This window comes from Astatotilapia calliptera, chromosome 2 (genome assembly GCF_900246225.1).
Source record: "Astatotilapia calliptera chromosome 2, fAstCal1.2, whole genome shotgun sequence".
Classification (NCBI taxonomy): Eukaryota; Metazoa; Chordata; class Actinopteri; order Cichliformes; family Cichlidae; genus Astatotilapia; species Astatotilapia calliptera.
The window spans coordinates 9,549,932-9,575,565 of record NC_039303.1 but is presented as its reverse complement, the minus strand read 5'-3'; the positions used below and the strand labels follow the sequence as shown (position 1 = coordinate 9,575,565).

At 40.6% G+C, this 25,634-nt stretch overlaps 1 protein-coding gene across 1 annotated transcript; it reads left to right on the top strand.

Annotated features, from left to right (window-relative positions):
• The first annotated feature begins 985 nt into the window (after positions 1-985).
• On the top strand, positions 986-24,560 carry b4galt1l (DP-Gal:betaGlcNAc beta 1,4- galactosyltransferase, polypeptide 1, like). Its single transcript, XM_026183948.1, has 6 exons — positions 986-1,837; positions 8,483-8,718; positions 15,152-15,339; positions 16,801-16,923; positions 18,746-18,850; positions 22,816-24,560. The coding sequence occupies exons 1-6, from the start codon at positions 1,534-1,536 to the stop codon at positions 22,943-22,945; spliced, it is 1,086 nt and encodes a 361-aa protein (XP_026039733.1). The 5' UTR covers positions 986-1,533; the 3' UTR covers positions 22,946-24,560.
• Positions 24,561-25,634: the final 1,074 nt, after the last annotated feature.

Genomic DNA, 25,634 nt, shown 5'->3' with positions numbered 1-25,634 from the left:
TGTTATCGTCACCCTAGCATATTAGCATAGGAAAAAAGTAACTGATTATGTGAGTAATTTCATTCAATAATCTGATACATCCTAAATGATTTGGTGCTCTGATAATTTTGACAGTTGTATATTTTTTATGTTTAACAATAATTTCTGATTTGAGTTCTAGTAGTTCTTACATTCGATGTTGTCTCATTAATCATCTGACAATTCTTCTGACCTCTACAGTTTGGCCTGGGTCTGCCTCTCCACTGTTAGGATAAGAAGATCTTTTGGAACCTTCACTAAAGCTGTTTTTTGTACTGTGATGAGCTCTGAAACCTGACTGGATCTCTTCAAATAAACCATCTTCAGATAAAAGGAAGCTTGGAGATTGGCCTATAATTAGCTAAGACAGTGGCCTTTAAAAATGATCATGAAAGTACTTGAAGGCATGTGGTACATAGCTGATTAACAGTGACAGATTAAATGGTGAGGTGTTTCTTTTATTATGTTTATCTATATGATTGGAGCAGAACTGGTTGAAATGTTATATTAATCACTATGTGCCTCATTGTGGCATTTTAGGGTACTGTATTGCACAGGTACAAAAGTGTGTTGCCCTTTCATATGTGAACACTCAATATGGTTTCTTGAATTTTTATTTCAATTAACTTTGGCCTTGGGCAGTGAGAGTGAAGGTAAAGGTCAAATGCAAGGCCTAATATGTCTTTAAAGCTGTGGATGCGAACAAACCGACACTACCTACTCCCTCCCTTGGGGTGGAGTGTGTGTGTGTGGGGGGGGTGTTATATTAAAAAGAGTGTTTGTCAATAAAAGAAAAAAAACTTATCAATGGATACATCCATGTTTTATATAGAAAAAGACTTCTTGATTGATTAATTCACTGACTGACTGACAGATCAGTGGGATTAATTTATAACATATAATTTATTAGTAAGCATTTAGAGAAACGGCACTCCGGGTGGTTTTGTGTTTTATTGTGAAAGTCTGAAACCGGAGGTGTTCACAATAGTTTCGTCACACTGACAGGTTAGTGTCCTCTGCGGCACGCGAAAGTTTATCCACTCTCTCCGGAACTTCGCAGCTCACCCTCCGAACTGACGTTTGCTGCTCCCGGCTCCGGTACTGACTGACGTGCGGATGTTTCTCTGGAGCACTTTTCAGAACTTTTCTGCGGGATTTGTTAACGTTTGTTAGCCAACTTTAAAAGAGCCGTTTAACGGAGACGCATAGTTTCCGAGCCGCGTAGCTGTGAGTTTATTTTAAACCGGAACTGAGGGGCAAACTAATTAATTTACCATCCACCTGAACGTGACGGAGCTCGTTTTTGTTTTTGACGTCTCGGTTATTCGCTTTATTCCCGCGACATTTCGCTCTTATTTTAACCGGATATCACAGGAAACTTGGAAACTTTCCCGACAACTTGCAGGAAAATGGAGTCTGAAAGCAGATAACATTAAGCGACCAGGGGAAACAGACGTTATTTCCGCTTCATCGGCCGGGTTTTAACGAAACACCTCCGGGACTGTGCGAGCCAGGATGCCCGGAGAGTCCTCCGTCAACTTCGGCGTCCTCCACCGGATTTGTAAGCTGGTGGTGCTGCTCTGTTTTCTCCACATCGCCGTCACTGTGGTCTTCTATGTCCGCTCCTACGATTTCCGCCTCGCCTTCGTTCAGAATCAGCAGTCCAGTAATAACATCCCTAAGATCCAGAATAACAACCCGGTGGTGACCTCCGGACTCGAGCCTGCGAAAGACGGGGATAAAGTCTCCGAAGAGGGGGAAGTCTTGGAGCAGCCGGTGAAGAAGCTGGAGAAATGCCCCGAGACGTCCCCCCTGCTGGGTAAGACTAGCCAGAACCCTGGTTCTGAGGTCCACAGTCTGTTTAAAGGTTTAAAACAGCACAAACCTCGGAGATTGACTAGTTTCGGTCCTCACATTTTAATAGGAAACAGGGCAGTATAATTGTGACATTATTGGTTTCTGTGACTTAATAACCTATTCAAACAGACTTTAGCTTCAACTACCAAAAACAATAAATATGCTTTTCACGACTCACGATCGTTTACTTTTTAACGGCATAAATGCAGATTACTAACAATTAAAACCAAGCATTTGGGGCTTAAATAGTGTACTTGTTCCCTCCCGACACCTCACTGTATTTCTGTAGCAAGATACTGTACTGCTCCTTTAAGTTTCATCACCAAGAACAAATGAGGTCACTTGAGTGTTTGAATTGTTGTTTTAGAAACGGTTTGTGGAGCTGGATTTTTTAAAATAACTGCCCGAGGTTGGAAATGCTGCCTTATTGCAGGGGTAAGACATTGTTTAAGATCCATCCATCCATTCTCTTGCGCTTATCCTTTTCAGGTTGACGATGCTGTGACAGCATGAGTCGTGGCAGAAAAAAGCAGCACACTGGACATCGTGTCTTCCTTTCCTGACAAAAACTACAGTTAGGGTAGCTTTATCTACTAAGTTCATACTGGTTGTTATTATTTACGTATGGCACATCACTCTGCTGTGGAGAAGAGGCGCGAGAACAGTTACTCAAAGAGACGCCTTCACGTGCTCATCTTGTCCAACAAACAGTCCATACCTCTATGATATTAAATAAATGAAAACGGCACTTGAAGAGTTTAATTCAGAAATGTGGCTGCCTTAAAGCCACATTCCTGTACTCTTTTTGCCTGTTGCACAATCGAGTTACAAATCACTTTCTGTTCCCACTTTATGGCATTAGAGAGCACCTACTTTCAGTGATGCTGGCAGAAATGAAACTTACAGGTTTTAAAAGTATGATCTAAATATGAAGCTCAAGCTTCAGGATCTGCTCCAGTATCAGGATAGGTGAACAGACAAGGCTTTGCAATTTAGCTGAGATCTTTAGACTTGATCAGGTATTTTTCATAGGTTTTACAGCTTTTTATATTGATAAAAGACCCCTCCCTGCAATAGTAATAGATACACAAAGAAAAAAAGGTCACCTTCTGCCTTCAGGTATAGAAATTACTCTCCCCCCCCCCCCCCCCCCCCCCCCCAGCGAGTTCAAGGAAGTCTTTTGTGAATGAACAAAAACTTCATATGTTATATTTACAGGACAGTCTGGACAATGAACCGTCAGCAGTTATATTTTCTGTAATTTTACACATTTTGTTATATACTTTCACTGATCCATGATGCAAAATAACTTTGAGATCCCTGGACTAGATTAACCAAATATGTTTTGTGGTACATGGTATGTTTTGAAGTGTACCTGGAAATAGCTTAAATGACATCTCGGTCCAAAAATACCTCCTGCCTCCTTCTGTCGTGAGGTCAAAGATAGCTCTGAAGTACGACTGATAAGAACTTGTGCTCTGCCTTCATGCTAACAGTTTGTTACCATGAAAAAGTCATTACAAAAAAAAGATCCAGTGTAACTCCATTCTTCCTCCTTATTAAGGCTTCTCATGTCTGCATCACTATGAATTATGGGACAGCATTATCTCCTTTCCTTCCATAAAGGAGAATTCAAATGACTAATCTTGTCAAATTGCATATGTGTATGAATTTCATGGACACATGCTAAATCTAGCAGTGGGAAAGCTTTAATGTTTGTTTTGGTTTTTTTTTTTAGTAAACCAATTAGACAGAAAATATTAAAATTTTAATCACTCCTCACAGTCTTAAACCTCAAAAATGTGATTAATTTGCTTTAATAATAAGAGTGCATGCACCTTTGCATTCATGTGCTCCTCGGAGGGCCGGAATCTCCCAAGCTGAGAAATCATTCCTATGATAGTATTGTGCTGATTTTGGCCGAAGAGGATTACTGCCAGTTAATACCTCTTCCAACTCATCTTTGTCTGTGAACGGTTACAAATTACAAACTAAATCCCAAAACAACGAAAAGTTTCAACTTTATTACCATTTTCCCATTATTTATTTTTTAGCCAGCTGGAAACAACTTTTTTCGATATCACATGACCGCGCAGTAAGATTGAAATAACCAAAATGAGAGTAATTGTTGTGTGTGTCGTTACTTTTTAAATAGATGAGGTGGAAGAACACGAGGAGCTGCCTCCACGTTAGGTTTCATGAATCTGTGGGGTTGCAGATGGCTCTAGTTTAAACACCAGAATGGGCTTGATTTATGGGGGAGTTTTGTGTGTTCTTGAGTTCATCTGATTGGAGTCCAAACAGCATTCAGGAGATACAACGTACAGCTGCAGCCAGGTGTTCGGTTACTTTTAAACTTCGTAGTTTTGGCTCACATTAAATCTCAGTGTCATCCAGCTGTGATCTAAAGATCTCTAATAAGGTGTTTCCTCTCTCCTCATGTCTCCTCCTGGTGTGGGGATGCAGTCAGAGGTGCTGGGATGTTCTCCAGATGTGAGATAATGCAAGCCAATCAGAGCCTCTGTACATGCTCCTCCTCTGAGTTTCTGCTGGAGCTCGGGTTTCTGCTAAAGCTGCTTGTCCTCCATGCTTTGTTTGTGAGAAACAGCCGACAGAAGCAGCAGCAGTTTGCAGGCTTACGAGTCTCTGAGGAGGTAGAGTAGAGGAAACCAGATGCTGTCTGTTCACATCTGACCTGAGGTTTCCAGTCCTGAGGCTTCCTTTATAAACACACACATGCAAACACACACACACCTCATGTCAAGGTTGGAATTTATAAGATAAAAAAACGCTTACAGAGCCCCTTTAGCGGAAACATTCAGACCAGCTGGCTCTCGAGTGCGTCTCTCCTCCCATAGACACACTCAATCTCCTCCGTGTTGGACTGCAGCTTGGAGTCCTCGTCTTGTTCTGCAACCTCTGTGACTTTGGCATAGCAGCACCCATGAACCAGTTCGCCAGCCTACTGCAGGTTTTAGCTAGAGTGCTGCAACTAAAAGGAGAGAATCCACATTCATGAGGTGCTTTGCATTTTTGGTTGAATGAGTTGTGTCCATTATGAGGTGGACTGTGGTTTTAAAACAAGTCTGTTCCAAATCACAGGTGCAGACAGTGTTATAAAATATTTTGTAGTGCAGGTACACTTTTAGTACGAGTTCTGTGTTCTCTTTCATAAACGTCCTCTCTGCGTGTTTGTCTGGACTTTCAGTTTGATCAGTTTGTGTAACTTTGATCAGGATGTTTGTTATTAGTCTGATGATCTCATCGTTTCCTCAGCTGTGACCTCTCGGACCCCCTCAGACCTCTCAGATCAGCTCTGTCAGCCCACAGACATTCAGCTTCATCGCACTCTTTGGTTTCTGAGTGCGAACTAGTCTGAACCCATCTTGACTTTTAACTACACAGAGAACTTGTGAAAGTGTGGATTTTTAAAATTGTGACCTCGTACAGACAGCTTTAGAAAATGTGACAGAAAACATACATTTTTAACTGTATTTTCATAAGCTTTATAGCTTTATCTACCCAATATATGGATGTTCATGCTACACAAAAAAGATTGTTTTTTACAATCTACTATAGACATTTATATATTTATTTATTCATTTATTTTTTGCAGTGTGCAATTAATATTCATTGCACACTGTCCATTTTCTTTCTGTTTGAGCCGGATTAAGTTTGCTCTCCTTGGTTATTAATGAGCAGTGAAAATGATCAATGGTTTGACTCTGTGAACTCTGTCAGACATTGTGTCATATAAAGAGGTTTCACTCTACAACACTTATTTGTTTCTGTAAGACCAAAAGCTCCTATTATCCTAACTAATATTTACTCAAGTATTGGGCAGATTACGTGGAGCCACAAGATGGCTCCATGTAATCTACGGTCTGACAGCCAGAGGTCAGTAATGGGTATGTAGGATCAGTCGATTGGTCAGCTGTGGGGTTATTTAGGTCAAGTGACTTGTGTTTGCTCCAATCTCATAGATGGCAAACTGGCTGAAGTGAACCCTCACTATCAAATAAGTTTGAATTTTCACAGTAAAGAAAGACCATTGAAATCCGCTTGTTAAGTGGAAATGATTTGCCATTCGCTCTTTCTGGGTCCAAGCGCTCCTTCGGGTTTCAGAATCAAACAAGCACTTAAAAACAGTCCAAATTCTTCTAGCTCCAGTAAAATGATCTGTGCAAGTCTGCTTTTTAAAGACTGCCCTTAAATCTCCTCAAAGACCAGCTTGAATGATCCAGGAGCAAAGTGACATTATCCAGCAGTTTGTATCCATTGGCAGGAAACTTCTCAACTTTTAATTCAACTGAAGACCTACGAGCAGTCCTTTAAAAGCACAAACTGTGATTAGCTAGGAGTGTTGGTAAGTCCAGCATGCTACGGAGGATTGAAAACGTTATGAAGGAGACTCACAACTGTAAATACGGACTCTACACTGTAAAAGTGAATTATTTAGCAATAAAGTCTTTGAAACTTATGACATGCTTATGATTGTTGTTCACTGTATCATAGGGAGAAAATTGAGCCATTGCCCAAACTTTTGTATATGACTGTAAATACTCAGCTCAAGATTAACTCCCCCTTTATAAAAAACAAACAAAACTCCATTAGGATATCTCAAAACTCCTGAAATATGATTGCACGCTGCTCTATTTAACAAATCAAATCTCACACAGGTGTACATCTTTTAATAGCTGACCTTAAATCTTTATCCAGAGGGATGACCAACTGAAAGCAGCTTGAAGTGGCTTAAAGATGAACATATTAACATGTGAAACTGTGCTGAAACCACGAGTGGAAGGCTAACAGTGAAGGATGTGGTAAAATGGTTCCAGCTGTGCTCCTGCTTCCTCTGTTAGGGAGTCCTGTTTGGTTTCTGTTGACACGCCATCACACGGTGAGAAATTGTACTCTGGACTTGCAGAGGAGCAGAACATTTTATCTGACATGAGTAGGACTCTGTTCTAGCTGTAGTTTTCTTGGCACTGGTCTAGCATGATGTCACTGTTACAGAGATGTCCGTAACGCGCGGGCAGACATGTTTCCGTGTTCAGGAAAATGACGTGAATATACAGGCTGTATAAAAGTTGTTGACCTGAGATCAGCGTCTAACTGCTTTCTGGATGAAGAGCGCAAATCTTTGTGTGTTAATGAGCTGTTTGGACTTTTGGACGCTTTCTGCAGCAGCATATTTCTCTGATTACACACTGAGAACTGCAGAAGGTTGGAAAATGTTCTGCAGGACAAAAACAGTTTTCTGTCCTGCTGTTTGTGCTCACATCATTTCAGTCAGAATAAACCAGAACAGACTGGAAGAACACGCTGCAGGCGTACACAAACACATTTAACCTGTCCTGACGATTATGTGACCAGACTCTTCACAGCAGTTTTCCTCAGATACATTTTACTTCGTCTCTCAGGGGCCGCTCTTTTCATTCATTCAGATATAATGCTTATAACACATCAGAGTTTAATGGGAGGCGGTGCTGGTTATCTTGGTGATATGTTTGGCATGAAAGGACTCCGCATCGTTTGATGGGAATGAAATTTATCACTGACAGAGGGATGAACCCTGAAAATCAAGGTGTGACTGGCTAGTCCAGTTTGCCCAAATTTCATTGTAGCAACTCAAAAGCGGTTCTCAGTAGTTTGTATGCCTCCCCCCCCCCCCCCCCCCCCCCCCCCCCCCCCCCCCCCCCCCACCTGCTTGTATGCATGCCTGACAGTGTTGGGCCATGCTCCTGATGAGATGAGATGGTGTCCTGGGTATCACTGAGCTCCTGGACAGTCTGAGTTGCAACTTGGCATAAGCCAAACATAAGTTTTGAGCGCAATCTATCGGATTTAGGTAAGGCAAGTGTGGGGGCCAGTCAGTAGTATCAAATCCTTCATCCTTCAGGAACTGCCTTCATACTCTCGCCACATGAGGCCGGGCATTGTTGTGCACCAGCGGGAACCCAGGGCCCACGGCACCAGTGTATCGCCTGACAACAGGTCCCAGGATTTCATCCTGATATCTAATGGCAGTCAGGGTGCTGTTGCTGAGCCCGTGGAGGTCTGTGCGTCACTCCATAGATATGCCTCTCAGACTATCACTGACCCTACATACTAATACATACATGCTAAACAATGTTACAGGGAACATATTGTTCTCCACGGCTTCTCCATATGCTTTCACGGCTGTCACATGTGTTCACGGTGAAGCTGCTCTCATCTGTGACGAGCAGGACGCCAGTGGTGGACCTGCCAGTTCTGGTATTCTATGGCTAATGCCATATGGGCTAAGGGCCTTCTATGGCCCTGTCCAGCACTCCCAGGGTACCTGCCTGTCTCCCAGAATATTTGGAATAATTTTTATTCATTAGCTTATCCTACTGTATTTTTCCATGTGGATGTTAGTGAATGAGGCCTAGTTGTTGTATATTTATATATTATTTAACTTTTTGTTTTTCTACACTCTATTTTTTTTTTTTTTTTTTTTAAATAATACTTTGTCTCAGTTTTTTGCCTGTGGGTGAAGCTCTCTGCTGTGGCCACCTGAAAAGGTTGTGCTGATCCTTTACTCTGTAGTCAGACTCTCTGATGTTGGTGTTTGTGTCCTCAGTGGGTCCCCTGCGAGTGGAGTTTAACATTCCTGTAAACCTGGAGCTGATAAAAAAGGAGAACCCCAACGTGCAGCCGGGCGGACGCTTCAAACCCAAAGACTGCGAGGCGCTGCAGAAAGTGGCCATCATCATCCCGTTCCGCAACCGAGAAGAGCACCTTAAGTACTGGCTGTACTATCTGCACCCGATCCTGCAAAGGCAGCAGCTCGACTACGGGATCTACGTCATCAACCAGGTACACTTGCGATGTGTGTTCATACATGAGAACAAAGGGACAATTAAAATCCTGTGTGTATAAGTTCCACTGTTTACTTGACAGGGTGGACTGTTGGCCTCTTTGCGTAAAAATGAAATGAGAGAGAGCATGTTTATCCAGAGTTTGGTTTCACAAATAGTAAAATAATACATCAGGTCTCCTGCCTGTGTGACGCCAGTGTTGGCATGAATGGCTCTTTAGCCTCACAACGCCAGATACATTCCTGGAATTCAAGCTTCAGCTTGTTGCTTACATGAAATAATCAGTTTGGAGACATTAAATACACTGTTGTGTCTGGGTGCTTCCTCCTCACTATCACTCCCCCTTACTGTGCGATGGCAGGAGTTTGTTTTGCAGTGTGCAGCTGTCAGTGATAAAAAGAAGTTTATCAAATGTGACTGATGGGGGTGTGTGCAGGGGGTTGATCTTGCTACTTCTGACCAGAAATACCAGTCAGTTAAGCTATTCATGTAGCTAACTATTGATTTACAACAGGAATAAACCATTTATAATAAGTCCTCTGTACAAAATCAAACTTTTTATTAATGCAGTAACTACCTTTAAAATTACTGTTGAGTATTAGATTAACAAGAAAAATAAGTAATGAAAGCAAGCCATGGGGTTTAAAAATAAGATGATAATCTTTATTTATTTATTTTTTTGCCTCTTTTTGAACTGGACCCCATCTTATAACTAAAAAGGAGCAGTGGCTATCAGATGTAAAGCTCTTAAAGTTCCTCTTAGGGTGGAGAACAGTGGTTAAAAAAAGGCTTCAATCCTGGAACAATTAATGAAATACCTTTGAACTTCTCTGTCTACTCTTCAATCACATCATGATTGTTTAACATAAAAATCCACAGGTGGTTCACAGAGTATCTCACAGTAAGAACTCTAAACTTCTTTCTTACGCGAAGCTTCTTCAATCAGCAGAATTTACTGTGAATTCTTGGAAACTGGGAGTGTGATCACTAGTGCTATTGATGTTTGCAGGCCGCAGTGTCACATACTTTTGAGGATTCTGGAAACTGTGCGACTGAAAGACTGGTGGCTTTTGCTTAAGTACACAGAGAGGGTGTGTTCACTGTGTTTTGTGTTGTGCAGAAGGCTTATCAGCACAACACAAACTGGAGCAACACTAACAGCGTTAGTGGCTTTGGAGCTGAAATTCGAGTCGGATCAGTCACCCATCTCAAACAATTTTAGGTTTAGATTGGACTCTGGTTACTAGGAAGATTCATTGTATTGCAGTTACTCCCACCACTTATAGATTACCAGAGGAGTTATTTAACATCTCTCTTAGCAGGACTGAAGTAAATACGCTTAAATCTATTTTAAGCCCAACAAAACCCACTCAGGCAAATTATTATCAAAATAAACTATTGTTGTACAGTTTGATAAGCTGACAGATTCTGCTACTCCAAGATGTAGGTGATGATGATGCGATTAACTAAACAAACGAATGTGTCTGTGTGACATCAAGTGTTGTGTTTGGATAGTAATGTCTTTTCTCAGCTTCTTAGATCCTGTTCCTGATAAATCCTACAAAGGGAAACAAAACTGAATTGAAATAAAAATTCAAAATTAATAACTCTCATCTGTGTTGATTATTTTTTGATTACTTGAATAAAAGGACAGTTTTTAGTTTTGGGGCTCAGAAGTCACCAGTGTTTCTGGAGCTTGTGATATGCAGTAGAGGCCATCAATTAAAAACTTGTTAGAAATTTGTTATTGCTCCCAAATGTTGTGCCTCTGGGCGCTGCTTTCTGCTGTCTGTGTGGGAATAAGAACTTTGCGTATAGTTACAGTCTGCGTGCTTGGTCTGAGGATCTTTGCTGCTTGGTTTGATGAAAGCCAGCCACCAGGCCTCTGAGGACGGATAAGCAAGCTCGGGTGTTATTTACATGTAAATGAGCTGGTGCCCCACCTGCAGACAGAATCAGGGTCAGTTTACACCTACCCAGGTGAACCCAGGTGACCTAACGAATGAATATTCACTAAATACATGGGAGTTCATTTGCAGAAAACTTAAATAACAGAGACGAGTAAACACGAGTAAACTAGCACCTGCTTTTCCAGTCAACAAAGACCTCAGTGTTTTGCCTTTCTATACCACGGAACTCTATTCAAATATCTTCTAATTTACCTGCAGTCACTCTGCATGTATCCAAACCTAATCCAAATGTTTCCCAGCCTCCATTCAAATATCTGCTGATTTACCTTCTCTATAGGTATATGCTAACGTAAACATACACAAAACTTAATTTAAGATAAATGCTAATATAACATCGGTCTGCACGTAGGCCAGCAGGAGGCTGTCGCTGATGAAAATTTCACACAATTGAATGGAAGATGACAAACAATAGTTTTGTAATATAATCATTTTAAATTGAAGGGTTTGAATCATAAATATTTAACACTCAGTAAATATATGTGGTGATAGTGACTGTTTACAAACATCATCTGGCACACGCAGCTGTTGTATATAGTGTGTGTGTGTGTTGTTGTAACTGCATGGACCCCAGTGACTGAAGACTGAACGTCATAGTCAATCACCTGACTGATTTCTGAACTTTCTTCTTCTGCTTTGTTTCTCTGTGTGACTCACAGTTGTTGTTTTTCTCTTTCTTGTGTGTGTGTCCTTCCTCCTCCTCTTCCTCCTCACTGTGCTTATCTTGCTGCCCCTCCTCACCCCTCCAACCTCCCCTCCCTTTGCATGTCAGGCCTTTCTGATCAATGGTTGTGGCCCTGGAGACGCTGAGGCTCAACCCCCGTTTGGTGTTGACTGAGGGGGTCGCACTGGTAATACAGGCTTCCTTCTTCTCTTGTTTTCTATCTGCTCCAACTTGTTTCTACTGTATTTGTTTCCTGTGAAGCTTTACTAACCTCTTTGTGGATCTTTTCATTCTGGCAACAGGAATTTTATCAGTTCCCTTCGGGCGCACTTCTTATTTTTTTGCATGATTACACTTGTTAAAGCATGCTACAGAGCTGCTGTGATGCAGATATCTGCAGCAGCTGCAGATCTCAACTTGCCTTCATGCCTCATGAAGTCACCTGAAGGATCTCTAGCTTTGTGTGCTTGTCAGCTGAAACACAACTCCTTTGTTGGGTTGATTTTGCCCTAAAAATAAATATGTTTAGTTTAGTCTTTTAAAAAGAACGCTTGTTTGGTTAGAGCATTAAAAACTACTTTGTTAAGATTAGTCACTAACAAGAACTCAGTTATGTTTAGGCCCTCCATACACCTTGGTCAGGTTTAGACTTTAGAAACTACCCATTATTTGGCTTCTGTACTTTTGGATGGAAAATCTGAAGATTTACGTTTATGTAGATGTACATCAACCTTCATCTTTAGGCTCCCTTCACACCTGCTCAGTGCTCACGTTTGTTGCGTAATCACCTGAGGTCTGTTTACTGCTCCCATAGAAACCCGAGTTATTATTAGCACAGCAGCAGCAGGCATGAAGTTCTGAAGTTTCTCTCATCCATCCCACGTGGCTGCTCACAGCTCCTTTATTCATCATGAAGGACAACTGGACCAGGATCAGTGAAGGAGTGTTGGATTCACTGCTGGTCTGTTTGTGAACAATGGTCATGAGTACCATTCACAAACAGTTGGAGAATGGCTGCAGTAACAGCATTGTAAGATGGTGAAAGATGTACCCTTAGGTTCTGTCCTCGATTTAGAGATGGTGAGGTCTTCCTCACAGCCCATTGTTCATTCAGTGAGCTTGTTTCAGTTATTATGCAAATATACGGTTTATAATGTTGGGGAAACCCGCAGTCACCTGAGACACTTATGTTACACTTCAATGAGATACTTTTTACCCCCCCCAAAAAAGGCAGAGGTACAGGGAGTGCAGAATTATTAGGCAAATGAGTATTTTGTCCACATCATCCTCTTCATGCATGTTGTCTTACTCCAAGCTGTATAGGCTCGAAAGCCTACTACCAATTAAGCATATTAGGTGATGTGCAACTCTGTAATGAGAAGGGGTGTGGTCTAATGACATCAACACCCTATATCAGGTGTGCATAATTATTAGGCAACGTCCTTTCCTTTGGCAAAATGGGTCAAAAGAAGGACTTGACAGGCTCAGAAAAGTCAAAAATAGTGAGATATCTTGCAGAGGGATGCAGCAGTCTCAAAATTGCAAAGCTTCTGAAGCGTGATCATCGAACAATCAAGCGTTTCATTCAAAATAGTCAACAGGGTCGCAAGAAGCGTGTGGAAAAACCAAGGCGCAAACTAACTGCCCATGAACTGAGAAAAGTCAAGCGTGCAGCTGCCAAGATGCCACTTGCCACCAGTTTGGCCATATTTCAGAGCTGCAACATCACTGGAGTGCCCAAAAGCACAAGGTGTGCAATACTCAGAGACATGGCCAAGGTAAGAAAGGCTGAAAGACGACCACCACTGAACAAGACACACAGGCTGAAACGTCAAGACTGGGCCAAGAAATATCTCAAGACTGGTTTTTCTAAGGTTTTATGGACTGATGAAATGAGAGTGAGTCTTGACGGGCCAGATGGATGGGCCCGTGGCTGGATTGGTAAAGGGCAGAGAGCTCCAGTCCGACTCAGATGCCAGCAAGGTGGAGGTGGAGTACTGGTTTGGGCTGGTATCATCAAAGATGAGCTTGTGGGGCCTTTTCGGGGTGAGGATGGAGTCGAGCTCAACTCCCAGTCCTACTGCCAGTTTCTGGAAGACACCTTCTTCAAGCAGTGGTACAGGAAGAAGTCTGCATCCTTCAAGAAAAATATGATTTTCATGCAGGACAATGCTCCATCACACGCGTCCAAGTACTCCACAGCGTGGCTGGCAAGAAAGAGTATAAAAGAAGAAAAACTAATGACATGGCCTCCTTGTTCACCTGATCTGAACCCCATTGGGAACCTGTGGTCCATCATCAAATGTGAGATTTACAAGGAGGGGAAACAGTACACCTCTCTGAACAGTGTCTGGGAGGCTGTGGTTGCTGCTGCACGCAATGTTGATGGTGAACAGATCAAAACACTGACAGAATCCATGGATGGCAGGCTTTTGAGTGTCCTTGCAAAGAAAGGTGGCTATATTGGTCGCTGATTTGTTTTTGAATGTCAGAAATGTATATTTGTGAATGTGGAGATGTTATATTGGTTTCACTGGTAAAAATAAATAATTGAAATGGGTATATATTTGTTTTGTGTTAAGTTGCCTAATAATTATGCACAGTAATAGTCACCTGCACACACAGATATCCCCCTAAAATAGCTAAAACTAAAAACTACTTCCAAAAACATTCAGCTTTGATATTAATGAGTTTTTTGGGTTCATTGAGAACATGGTTGTTGTTCAATAATAAAATTATTCCTCAAAAATACAACTTGCCTAATAATTCTGCACTCCCTGTATTGTTGTCATTCCGCCAGGTGGCCATGTAGTGTAGACATCAAAGGTCAACTTTCCTTAAACTCCCCTAGTGTGCGATAGAAATCCTATCTATTAGGATGTTTTGTTGGGCATTGTGCCTTTGAAGAGTGAAGAGTGTAGACACACAGGATTTTATTTGATCAATGTGACTTGAAGCTGTCAGACCAACTTTATTTACTTTATGGGGTAGTGCAGATGTGTGACTTAAATGTTTTTTATTTATCACCTCGAGGCAGTATGAAGATTTGGGTGGCTGGTAACAAGTCACCGAGGAATCCAGAAGACTCAGTCTAATAGCTTGAATGATCCATCATGCTGGGATTAACTATATTTTTTTTCTAGTTTTCGTCCATCTGTTTAAAGTTTCTGTGCACTGTAATAACCTCTATTTGGAGCAGCTTCGTGCTGTCTTATTGTCCTTAAACGGCTCTTCTGACTTCACTCTCTCTTTGAAGGAAGTCATTTTTTTTCATATGAAGCAGAAAGTACACTAAATGCAAGAAAAATGCTGCAAACTTGCATAAAGTGATTAAGAGTGTAGCAGGAGACTCAAAGTCTGTCACCACTAAATGGGTGATGCAGATTAGGCTGCATTGAAAGTAGCCCCTGTAATCGTACGTCAGCGCAGACATAAACATTTTTAAACCCAGTAAAATTTCATTAAACTGTTTGTGTTGTCTCAAAATCCTGCAATGTTTTAAGGTCATACTGAGCTTTATCTTGTATTACCTCGAGGGAGGCTTTTACGCATATCAGTTTCTGCATATTTGTACAGTTCAAGTTGTCTAACATTCTTCAAACCGGTCGATCAGGAAGCTGCTGTACAAGGAGACAAAAAAACATCATTGTTTGCCTGGTGATGGATTCATTACATTTGATCTATATTATATACTCTACGATACAGGTCAAGTTTGAAAGTGTTTTTTGTGACTAACTTCACACTCTGTTCTTTAACCAGTGCTGCACTTTTAACCCCGTGATTACCTGTGTGTGTGTCAGGATGGCGACGAGACCTTCAACAGAGCCAAGCTGCTGAACATTGGCTACGCGGAGGCCTTGAAGGAGTACGATTACAACTGCTTCGTCTTCAGCGATGTCGACCTCATCCCCATGGACGACCGCAACACCTACAAGTGCTTCAGCCAGCCTCGGCACCTGTCTGTGTCCATGGACAAGTTCGGCTTCAGGTGAGACGCCACAGGAAATAAAGGGATGAGAAACTTAAACGACAGTTACGCTACGGAAAACTGAATGGAGGTGCAAGACAAGCAGATTTATTGTGACCATCTCCAATGAACTTGGGATCTCGTTGATTTGAAGTGATTACTTCAAAGTCGGGGACCAGGTCTGCAATAACTTGCAGTCTACTGTTGTCTTCAAAGCAACTTTAGTGCATTGAGATGGGACGGAGACAGACAGTAATGGTTTATCAATTTCTTGTAACCTGACCCTGTTATTGAGGATCTCTTTGTCATGCTTTGAGGTCAGCTGAGAGAGGCACAGTATGTGCCGTATACCTGTCAGATACATGTTTTGGGAGGAGACTTTTAAAGGAGTCGTGTTTATCTCAGCTATGTAACCCAAGGTCGAACACAAGGTCAGGCAGAATTATCTCATGATTAGTTCATAACAATACCCTGGAACTGTAAAAAATGACCCCTGCTTGCATGCATTTAGAAGTTTTTGAGGAAAAACATCCTCTTCCTTTTTCTTGCTGGATCCTCCAGCCTGTCTGACTGCATTGCAACACAGGAGAGGCTGTGCAGCTGCTGACTGTAATGCTGTGTTTGAGGCTGGGATAATTATATAACACAAAAGTGATTGAACTCATTAGTCACAGTTTTGGAGTAAAAGAGACTTGCTGCTGGAGATAAATTTTAAAAAAAAAGCCTCCTTGAAGCATTCCTAGCTGAGAAATGAGGGTCTTTTTTTTTTTTCTTTCTAAAAATCCTTGTCTTTGGTCTCGCTGTGAGATGTGAAACGAAAGTGCCATTTTTGGCATCGGATCATCCCGCAGAGCTGACGTGTCAGTACTCAGGTCTGGATGTGCTCAGCACTGAATCTGTATTGTGGGCCGGGTTAATCGTGCAGACAGTGTGTAGTTCTAGTGAAGAGAACAGACAGACTTTGAAACCACTGAGAAAGAGGTGGGTACTGAAAGAAAACCTCCCTTCCTGTTTCCTGTCACCGCTGTCCCTGAGCAGCAGCATTTCCTGTCAGGAAGCCCAAAGAAGCTGATGTGTGTCATTTCACCTCCTGCTGTTGTTCTGTGAAAAACAGGCTGAGCATGGAAGGAAAAAATGTCCACTGTCACTCAGATCACGACACGAAGTGTTTACACAAAACTGCTTTGTACAAATACAGGATGGTAACTGGTTATGAGAACAAGTGAAAGCTGCTTCCTCTATGCTCTGCAGGCTGCAGCTGAGTGAGGCCTTATCATGTCCAGCTTTATGTTTTTCTTCTTGACTTTATTAGTCACTTTGCACGATTCACAGTTTAGAATAATAATAATTTACCTTATATTAGGCCTTGGTGCAGTCCCTCAGTTCATGCTTTGTCTGAAATGAGCCATTTTAGCTCCTCTGCCTTTAATATCCAAGATCGATCATGTCGGTCAGCTTTAATGACCTGTTTGTCCTCTGCAGGTTACCGTACAATCAGTATTTTGGAGGCGTCTCCTCGTTGAGTAAAGAGCAATACTTGAAGATCAACGGCTTTCCCAACAACTATTGGGGCTGGGGAGGAGAGGATGATGACATCTACAACAGGTACATTTTCTGCTTTACATGCTGCAGCGGACTCGCTCGTGTCATTACAAACGCATCACATTAGGGCTGCTCAATTAATCGAATTTTAATCACGATTACAATCTGGGCTTTCAACAATCATTAAAAATGACTGAGCCGATTATTAGCCCCTCCCTCATTTATCCGCAACACCTTAAAGGCCGGTCCGTGAAAATATTGTCGGGCATAAACCGTCCGTGGCGCAAAAAAGGTTGGAGACCGCTGATTAAGAGGACCCGAGGGAAGCTCGGAAAGCTAAGCAGAAGTTATTTGGAGAGTGACTGCCGTTGGTTGAAAAGAGAGTTTAAAAAAAAAAAAAAACTTCAGTGGTGTTGCATACTATTTTATATTATTTTTTAAAGTCATTATTCAATACATTGTTATTGTTAACCCTTTAAAGCCGGTCAGAGCTGCACGCTCCGTTTTGTGTAACTATTGTTAAATCCCTGTAGAACCTGAACTGTGTAAGCTAGCGCAATAATTTGTTTTGCATATGAAACTTACATCTTATGCCATCAGCTTGTCCTCGGTCACGGTTTCCTTCCACATAAATTGCATAAAAAGCGCTTGCAGGAACAAAAACATAATATTCCAGAAACACGCTTTGCCGATCTGATCAGCTGTTCGTAACACTTCCCACATTGAAACAGACGTCACCGCTAACTATCGCATGTCCGCCATTTCCTGCCCGAAACCGGAAGTGACGTCATTTTCGCGGAAAATGTAGTTGTTTTTTTTAACTTGTAGGCCTTAAAAGCCTATACTGGTCATGTTTGACTTTTCTGAATAGTTGCTGGGATGCTTAGAACTCGAATTGCACTGCTGGAAATAGTTTATTTTGATGCACATGCTGTTTTCTTTGCAAATTTGCATCATAGGATTGTTTTTGTTTTTCCTGCAGTATATAAAAATTGGTGTATCTCCAAAATAAAACTATGAAGACACTCAAAATAAATTTCCTGTTGTTGTAAACTATTTTTTGCAACTTTTTTGTATTTAAAGTTTTGAGGGATAAGCCTCTTAAATTTCTCCAAGTAGAAATATATGTAAAAAAACAAAACAAAAACGATTTTCAATTTTTTTTGTAGTTTATTGCACTTTTTTGCAATTAATGTAGTTACTATGGACTTAATGCATACATATTATTAAAATATGGGCTATAACAGTTGTATAGCAACTTGAAATGCTCCCACAAATGGCACTACAACATGTAAAAAAATAATATAAGCTCTGGCGGACTTGGTTCTATGGTAGGTCGTTAGGGTTAAATAAATATCGTCAAATAATCGAGATCTCAATTTCAGTGAAAATAATCGTGATTATCATTTTTGCCATAATCGAGCCGCCCTACATCACATACCGTCTTTATACACATGTCACATGATCCACAGTCTACAGGTCAACCACAGCTCCAGTGTCAGTTTTTATGTGTCTGAGGCTTTTATTTGATTTGAATTGACAGCAAATATGTGTTGTTATCCACTCATCAGCTAATGAATCATCATAAAAATGAATAAATATGTGCATGAAAATTACCCACGTTTGAAAAGAACATTTTTATATGGGGCAAAAAGGAAATATGTAACATTTACAAACACTTGGAAAATATTATATTATAAAATATATTATAAAATTATGAAGAAAAAAAAATGCATGCCTGGACAATAATAACATTTTTTTTAAATTACCAAAAAATAATTCAATGCTACAAATTAATTATTACCATCTTTATTATATTTAAAAAATATAAATCAAAGAAAGACAGTTTAAATATATTCTTTTAAAAAAACTGTTGTGTTTTCAGGGTGGCATCTAAAGGAATGTCCATCTCCAGAGCCACCGGTGAAATCGGGAAGTGCCGCATGATCCGACACAACAGAGACAAGATGAATGATCCAAACCCACAGAGGTGCAGACCCAAATCATCTTCACACAACTCTGCTTGTTATACCAGACACACACAACACACACTGTCGTTTATTCTGCATGATGACAGGGAGTCACGCTGGAGTACACCCACTCCTGAACTGTTTTCACTTCATATAAAACTTGTCACATGAGATTTAATTTCATTAATTTCATTTCCAATGTTATTCCTCACTGTTGCATACTTTGGAAATATAACATTGACTTTCACTGCTATGCCGATGATCCGCTGCAGTGTATTTCTTCCAAACCCAGTTTCTCCCTTCCACCCATCTCTCTTTGATTGCTTTAAGAAGATTAACCAAAGTTCTCTGATTTTCTCAAACTCAGTGGTAATAAAATAGAAGCTCCACCTGTCAGCACAGATTCCACTTCAACTAAATCCTACAGGTTTTCCATTAATATTGATGACAACTCCATCCTTCTCTCCACTCAGGTTAAGAGTCTGGGTGTCATCCTCGACAGTACTTTATTAATCTTCCACTTAAGCAACATCAGTCATCTCTATCCCATCATCATCCTCCATGCTGCTGCCACGATTAGTCGACTAGTCACGATTACGTCGACTATCAAAATCGTTGATGACTAATTTAATAGTCGGCGCATCGTTTGAAGCTTTGTAAGATCCCAAAAGACGCAGGAATAAGTAGTAGGATTTAAGAGTGTAATAACGGACTGAAACAGAAGATGGCAGCACTGCATGTACAAGGATGCCAGCTGCCGTTAAAACCCGAAGAAGAAGAAGCAGCGTCCGGTATCGTAGCTGTGTCCAAATTCAGGAACTGCATCCTCCTGTGACCGCATTTGTAGGCCGATTACGTTACAGTGACACGACGAAGACTGTCCAAATTCGAAGACTCCCGACAAATGCGGCCGACAAATGCGCCCTTCATTTCCCCAGATTTGAAGGATGGGTCGGGTGTATACTTCGTGGCCAAACCTATCCCAGAATTCATAGCGCGGCCCTGCTCAGTTTCCAACAATGGCGGCAGCTAGTTAGTTTTGATATTTGATATTTTAATTATTCTTTCTGGGTCACAAAATAAACATTTAACATATTTTCAGGCGAGAATGTAGCTGTGTAAACTTCAAATATCTGCTCAGTTTATCAAGACACCACATATAGGGCTGGGTATCGTCACTGATTTCTAGAATCGATTCAATTCCGATTCACAAGGTCCCGAATCGATTCGATCCACGATTCGATTTGATTCGATTTAAATCTGGGAAATTTTGACAGTCAGAAATATTATAGTTCAGATCAGTACATTTACATATTTTTGTATCAATAAAAAGGAAGCTGACACACGCAAGACTTTATCACAGGTGTGAGCATTACAGCAGATGCCTTTGTGTCAAAGCAGCTGAAGATAAAACACAGAAAAACATGAAGGTGATTTTCCTGGCCTGGGATTTTATAAAAATATTCTGCAGTACATCAAAAACGAAAGAAAACCATTAATGAACATTACCTCTGACGTTACAGCGGTTTTATTAGAGACACGGTTAAGCGTTTTGCATTTTGAATAATTTTAAAAAGTTTAAATTTGTTCAGTATTGAACAGCAGAAATTAGGTTTTCTTTTCGGAAGAATATAAAAGGGAAAAAACAGCGGCTGACAGCACTGTAAACAACAGTAGACTTTGCGTAACAAGCAAGCGAATAATGAAGAAAGGGAAACTGTTCTTGAAGTACAGAGAGAGAGAGAGAGAGAGAGAGAGAGGGGGGAGGGAGAGAGAGAGCTGTGCATCGCGGTGGAAGCAAAACAGTAAAAGTCAGAGTGAATTCATGACGATGTTTATGTGAAGCGTTTGGATCTTCTTTTGCTGCTGGTTCGGTCAATATTGTTTGGAGAGAGATCAAACTAACAGCTTTAGAATCGGCTCATTAAGGGCGTGAACACAAAGCGCGGAGCCGCCGACAGATCAGAATCAGCGAGCTGTCGGCTTTCAGCCCCGACTGTGAGAAAGGCAACATCTGATTCTGAGCCGCGGGTCGCGCTGTGTGTTTAAGTCTATGTGCAGAATCCGTGTTCCTGCTCTCATTTACTGTCTTAACTGTTTGGTGGTTCTTGAAATTTTGTGAGATGTCACCAGAGATTCTGGCATTTTGGGCAAAATAAATTTATATTAAAAAAATTGATTCAGGATTTTAATGAATCGATTTTACGTTATCCAAGCCAGAATCGATTTTAATCAATGAATCTATTATAAAAACCCACCCCTAACCACATATTTTCAAAAGCGCTCCGACGTTTTCGGAGACGTCTGTTACCCACTAGCTCGATAGCTAGCCGGGGTTCAAGGCTCACTAGAGCTCGTGAAAACATCGAACTCTTGGTAAATCGTTTTCAGACCCACCGCCGTCTTTCGCTACTCAGGTTAAACATGATATATGAGTCACTTAGATAACTTAAAATGTTATTGTTTGGTTTTTTTTAGTATTTTATTTGTTCCTGAGTAAATCGGTTTGGCTGAGATTAAAGTTATAGTTTTTACACAGCTGAATAAACATCAAGCAGACAACTGATTATCAGAAGTGTGAGATGCTCGAGAATATTCTCCGGTGTCCTGTTATATTTTAGATAGCAAGGAGCAGACGGCTGCGTTTATTAAACTCCACCAAGACAATCTGCTAATTTCATTAAAATTGAATAAACTATCATCTTGTCTTTATTTTTAGTTAGCACATACCTTAAACACTCAAAGCTGTAAGCTAATGATAGTTATATAAGAGCAGATCCATGCTGGTGCAGTAAGCTGTACGTTTTACGTCCAATGGATGCATGATCTGATTAGTCGACTCATGGCAAAAATAATCGGTGACTAGTCGACTATCAAAATAATCGTTTGTGGCAGCCCTACCCTCAATGCTGCTGTCATCCTTGTCCATGGCTTTGTCACTTTTTGGATGAATTATTGTAATTCTCTTCTCTTTGGTCTCCCTAACAAGTCCCTTGATGAACTCCAGAATTCTGCAGCCTTGATCGTAACTCGCCCACACCCTCAGAGAGCACATCACCTCTGTGTTTCAGCCACCTCACTGGCTGCCTGTAGTGTCTAGAATCACTTTTAAAATATTGCTTTTCACTTTCAAATCTCTCCATAACCTGGCTCCTCCCTGCTTGTGTTGCTAGTCCCTTCCGCTCCCTTATGTCTTCTTCTGATACTCACCTTATTGTTCCCCGCACCCATCTCACCACTTTTGGGAACAGAGCTTTGAGCTGCTCTGTTCCCCAGCTCGGAAATTCACTTCCACCTGATATTAGAAACACAGGCTCTTTTCCCTTATTCAATTCAAAACTAAAAATGCATCTTCAAACTGGCTCACTCTCTTTAAACATCAACTCCAATTATTGTCTAATGGTGTTTTGTTTTTTTGTTTTTTTAAATCCTTTTTACTCTTTGTCTTCTATGCTTTGAACACTGACCTTGGGTTTTAGTAAGGCGCCCACAAAAAATGTGTTATTATTGTTATCAGTACTGTTAGGTCTACACTTATAGACCTCGCTGACTCAGAGACTTATTCCCGTGAACAAAGCAAGACGAACAGAGATCAATCGGTTTTAACTTGCGCATGGGGAGCCCAGTTGGAATCTTAGAGCTGTGAGTTCTGCACCCAACCTCAGAGGCCTCCAACTCTGGCCCTCTCCTGCAGAACATATGTCGTGTGTGTCCGCAACAGTGAACGTGTGATGTGTGTGTGTGTGTGTGTGAGCATGTGATGTGATCAGTGAAAAGTGAATGTATGTCTGTGTAGAAAACAGAGGTGAGCATTCATGCTAAAGACCTAATCATCTTGCACACTGACAACCATAATGATCCACAATTGTCTAACAAGTACCATTACTCATCAATATTTATACTGCTAATTAAAATGATGGCTAAATGTGGTTTTAAGAGTGAGGCTGTTGGTTCTGAAGGGTCTGGATGCTGTTTTTGGTTCCAGGTTTAACCGGATTGCTCACACTCGAGAGACCATGTACAAAGACGGCATAAACTCTCTGAATTACCAGGTGGTGAGCATCCAGAAGCTTGACCTTTTCACTATGATCACCGTGGATGTGGGAAAGCCATGAAGGATCTGTGGCACTGGGACCAGGCTGAAATTCACACCGTGCCTCTGACACTTGAAGCTTTAAGTTCTGGTTCTGCTCCAGAACTACTGGACTGTTTCCATGATTTTTCTTTTTTTTGTTTTTTGGGTTTTTGCACAAACAGACTCATGGTTTGTGGAGTTTTTTCGGGGCCTTAAGGACTCATTTCTGATTGGTCAGCTGGAACCAATCAGCTCCCACCATCTGTGCGTCAGACGCTGCTGCTGGGATATTTCCTAAACAAGACTTTTGTTTTGAAAATCAGACAATCAGAGCGGCCCTCAGGGTCATGTGGTCTGGGCTTTACTGCTGGAGGATTAGGGGTTATTGAGTGTGTCTGTTTTACCTTTTTTAAAAATCAGGTTTTCAATCAGTGATCAATGTTTCTTTTCTTTTTACAGCCAAAGTTTAATCCAAAATGAAACAAGAGTCTGTTCCTCAATAGATTCTATTACTAATTAATCAGCACTGATTGATTATCTGCTCGTTTTGATTCCAACAAAACAGGAAAAAAAAGAAAAATGATAATTATCGGTGATGGTTGGTTTCTCTGTTGACTGATTAGCTGTACTTCATTTTGATTGATTGATTGTATCTCTAAGTGTCCTTATTGGTACCAAAGACTTTACTGATCCTGTGGATGAGGTCAACTGACTGCTGGACAAGTTCGTTTGATTATTGATGACACATATTGATTCAGTGTGTGTTATCTGTCCTGCATGTTCATTTGTGTCTGCAGACCAGTCTCCTCCTCACTCTGTGAACAAATCACCTGTAAATGTGCCTTAGTGGTGGGACTGGTGGAGAAGCCAGTGTATGAATGTGTGGGTTCTTTTTGTTTTGTTTTTTTCCCCTTTTAATATGCCATGTGTATGTTCTTCTTTGTGTCTTGTTTCACTCGGTGTTTGTGGTGTTGTCTCTGTGGGTCATGCTGTGCTGTAGATAATCATTTCCAGGGTGGAGGTCAGCCTGACCCACAGAGATGAAACGTGAATGGGAACACAGCAGGCTAGAAAAAAAGAAAAGGTAATGATCCTTTTAAAAGCACTAAATTCAGATTCATAAAACCAGTTAAATTAGTAAATACCTGAAATCAGATTTCTGTCCTGCTGCAGTGATTTTGGCTATAATATGTTTCTGTATGTGGACATTAAAGATGATGTGTTGGGCTTTTCATTGTTTCCTCTATTTGGATTCCTTTCCTGTAATGCAAACAGCATTTCACAATTTAAAAAAAAATTAAGTAAATAAAGAATTATTTGGTTTCCCTGCACCATTAATATGCTTTGATGCTTCTTAGAAGATTATAAAAGCTTTTGCTACTGAAAAACAGGTTTTTTAGTTAAATGTTATTCACAGAAGCCCCGCCCAACTGCTCTTTCTGACTCGGAAAGCTTATTTAACGTTTGAATCTGTTTTGCCTGAAAAAGAAAGACACTATAGTCCTGTCTTCCTGTCTTCACCCCCCAACTTGTTGCTGCAGATGGCTACCCCTGCCAGTGCCTGATTCTGCAGGAGGTTGTCTGACATTGGGGTTTTCGTAAGCTGTAAGCCATAATCATCAACATTATAAAAAAAAATAAAGGCTTGAAATATCTTTCTTCATATGTAATGAGTCTATATCATATATTAGTTTGACTTTTTAAGTTAAATTACTGAAATAAAATAACTTTTGCAAATCTTCAAATTTTTCAAGTTTCAGGAAATTCTATCCAAATTCAATAAAAGCTGTGCCTCCGAAGCATAACAGAAAAGGAACTTTGCTTTGATTAAAAAACATTTTACGCCAGTAAATGAGGGAAAGTGATACAGTCCTAAAAGCAAATATTTAAAATCACAGCTTAAAACTGACCACTGCATGTACAGAATCATTAGAAACAAAGTTACAGGGCAACTTAACAAATTTCTTCCTCGAGATCAGAACACAACAGAGAAATACTAAATTACTGTGGAAAAGTATTAATCAGAGAGCACCTGAAAAATATATCCATACAACTTCAAGTAAACTGGGCCATACAAAATGAGTCTCGTTTTTGTAAACAGTTTTAATGACTATTTTATTAATGTTTGTTATTAATATTTTATTAATAAAGTTTGCAGAAATACAATCTGCTTTATTTTAATTGGTAAAACTACTTTAACTCCCAATTACAAAGATGATGATGATAAAGTACGTAAAAATATCTAAACTATAGCCAAACTCATGAGCAAAGTGCACCTGGGGGCTTGATACTTTTCCCCTAAAGAATTATAAGGAGTTTTTAACTACTTCTGTTAGTCATTTTATTAATTAGTCATTGGAGGAAGGTATATTCCCATGCCATTAAAAACCTCTACTGTAACTCTATCAATATACCACCAGCCTCTTCAAAAATGATTGAAAAGGTTGTGTCTAAAGAACTGATGGCCTAACTGGAGAAAATCTACTACACCCCATACAGTTTGGTTTTCGAGCTTACTGCTCCACATCTAACTCCATCTGTCTATCAATGCCAACAAACTGGATTCAGTCCTGACTCCTGCTTATCGTACTGCTTTCAGTGTTTCAGGATAAAACTGAAAATATAACTGAGAGCCTGTATGGGAGTACCACAAGGCTCAATCTTAGGACCATTGCTGTTCACTATAAACAATTTAGTAAATATGATTTTCCATCTGTGTGATGGTGTTA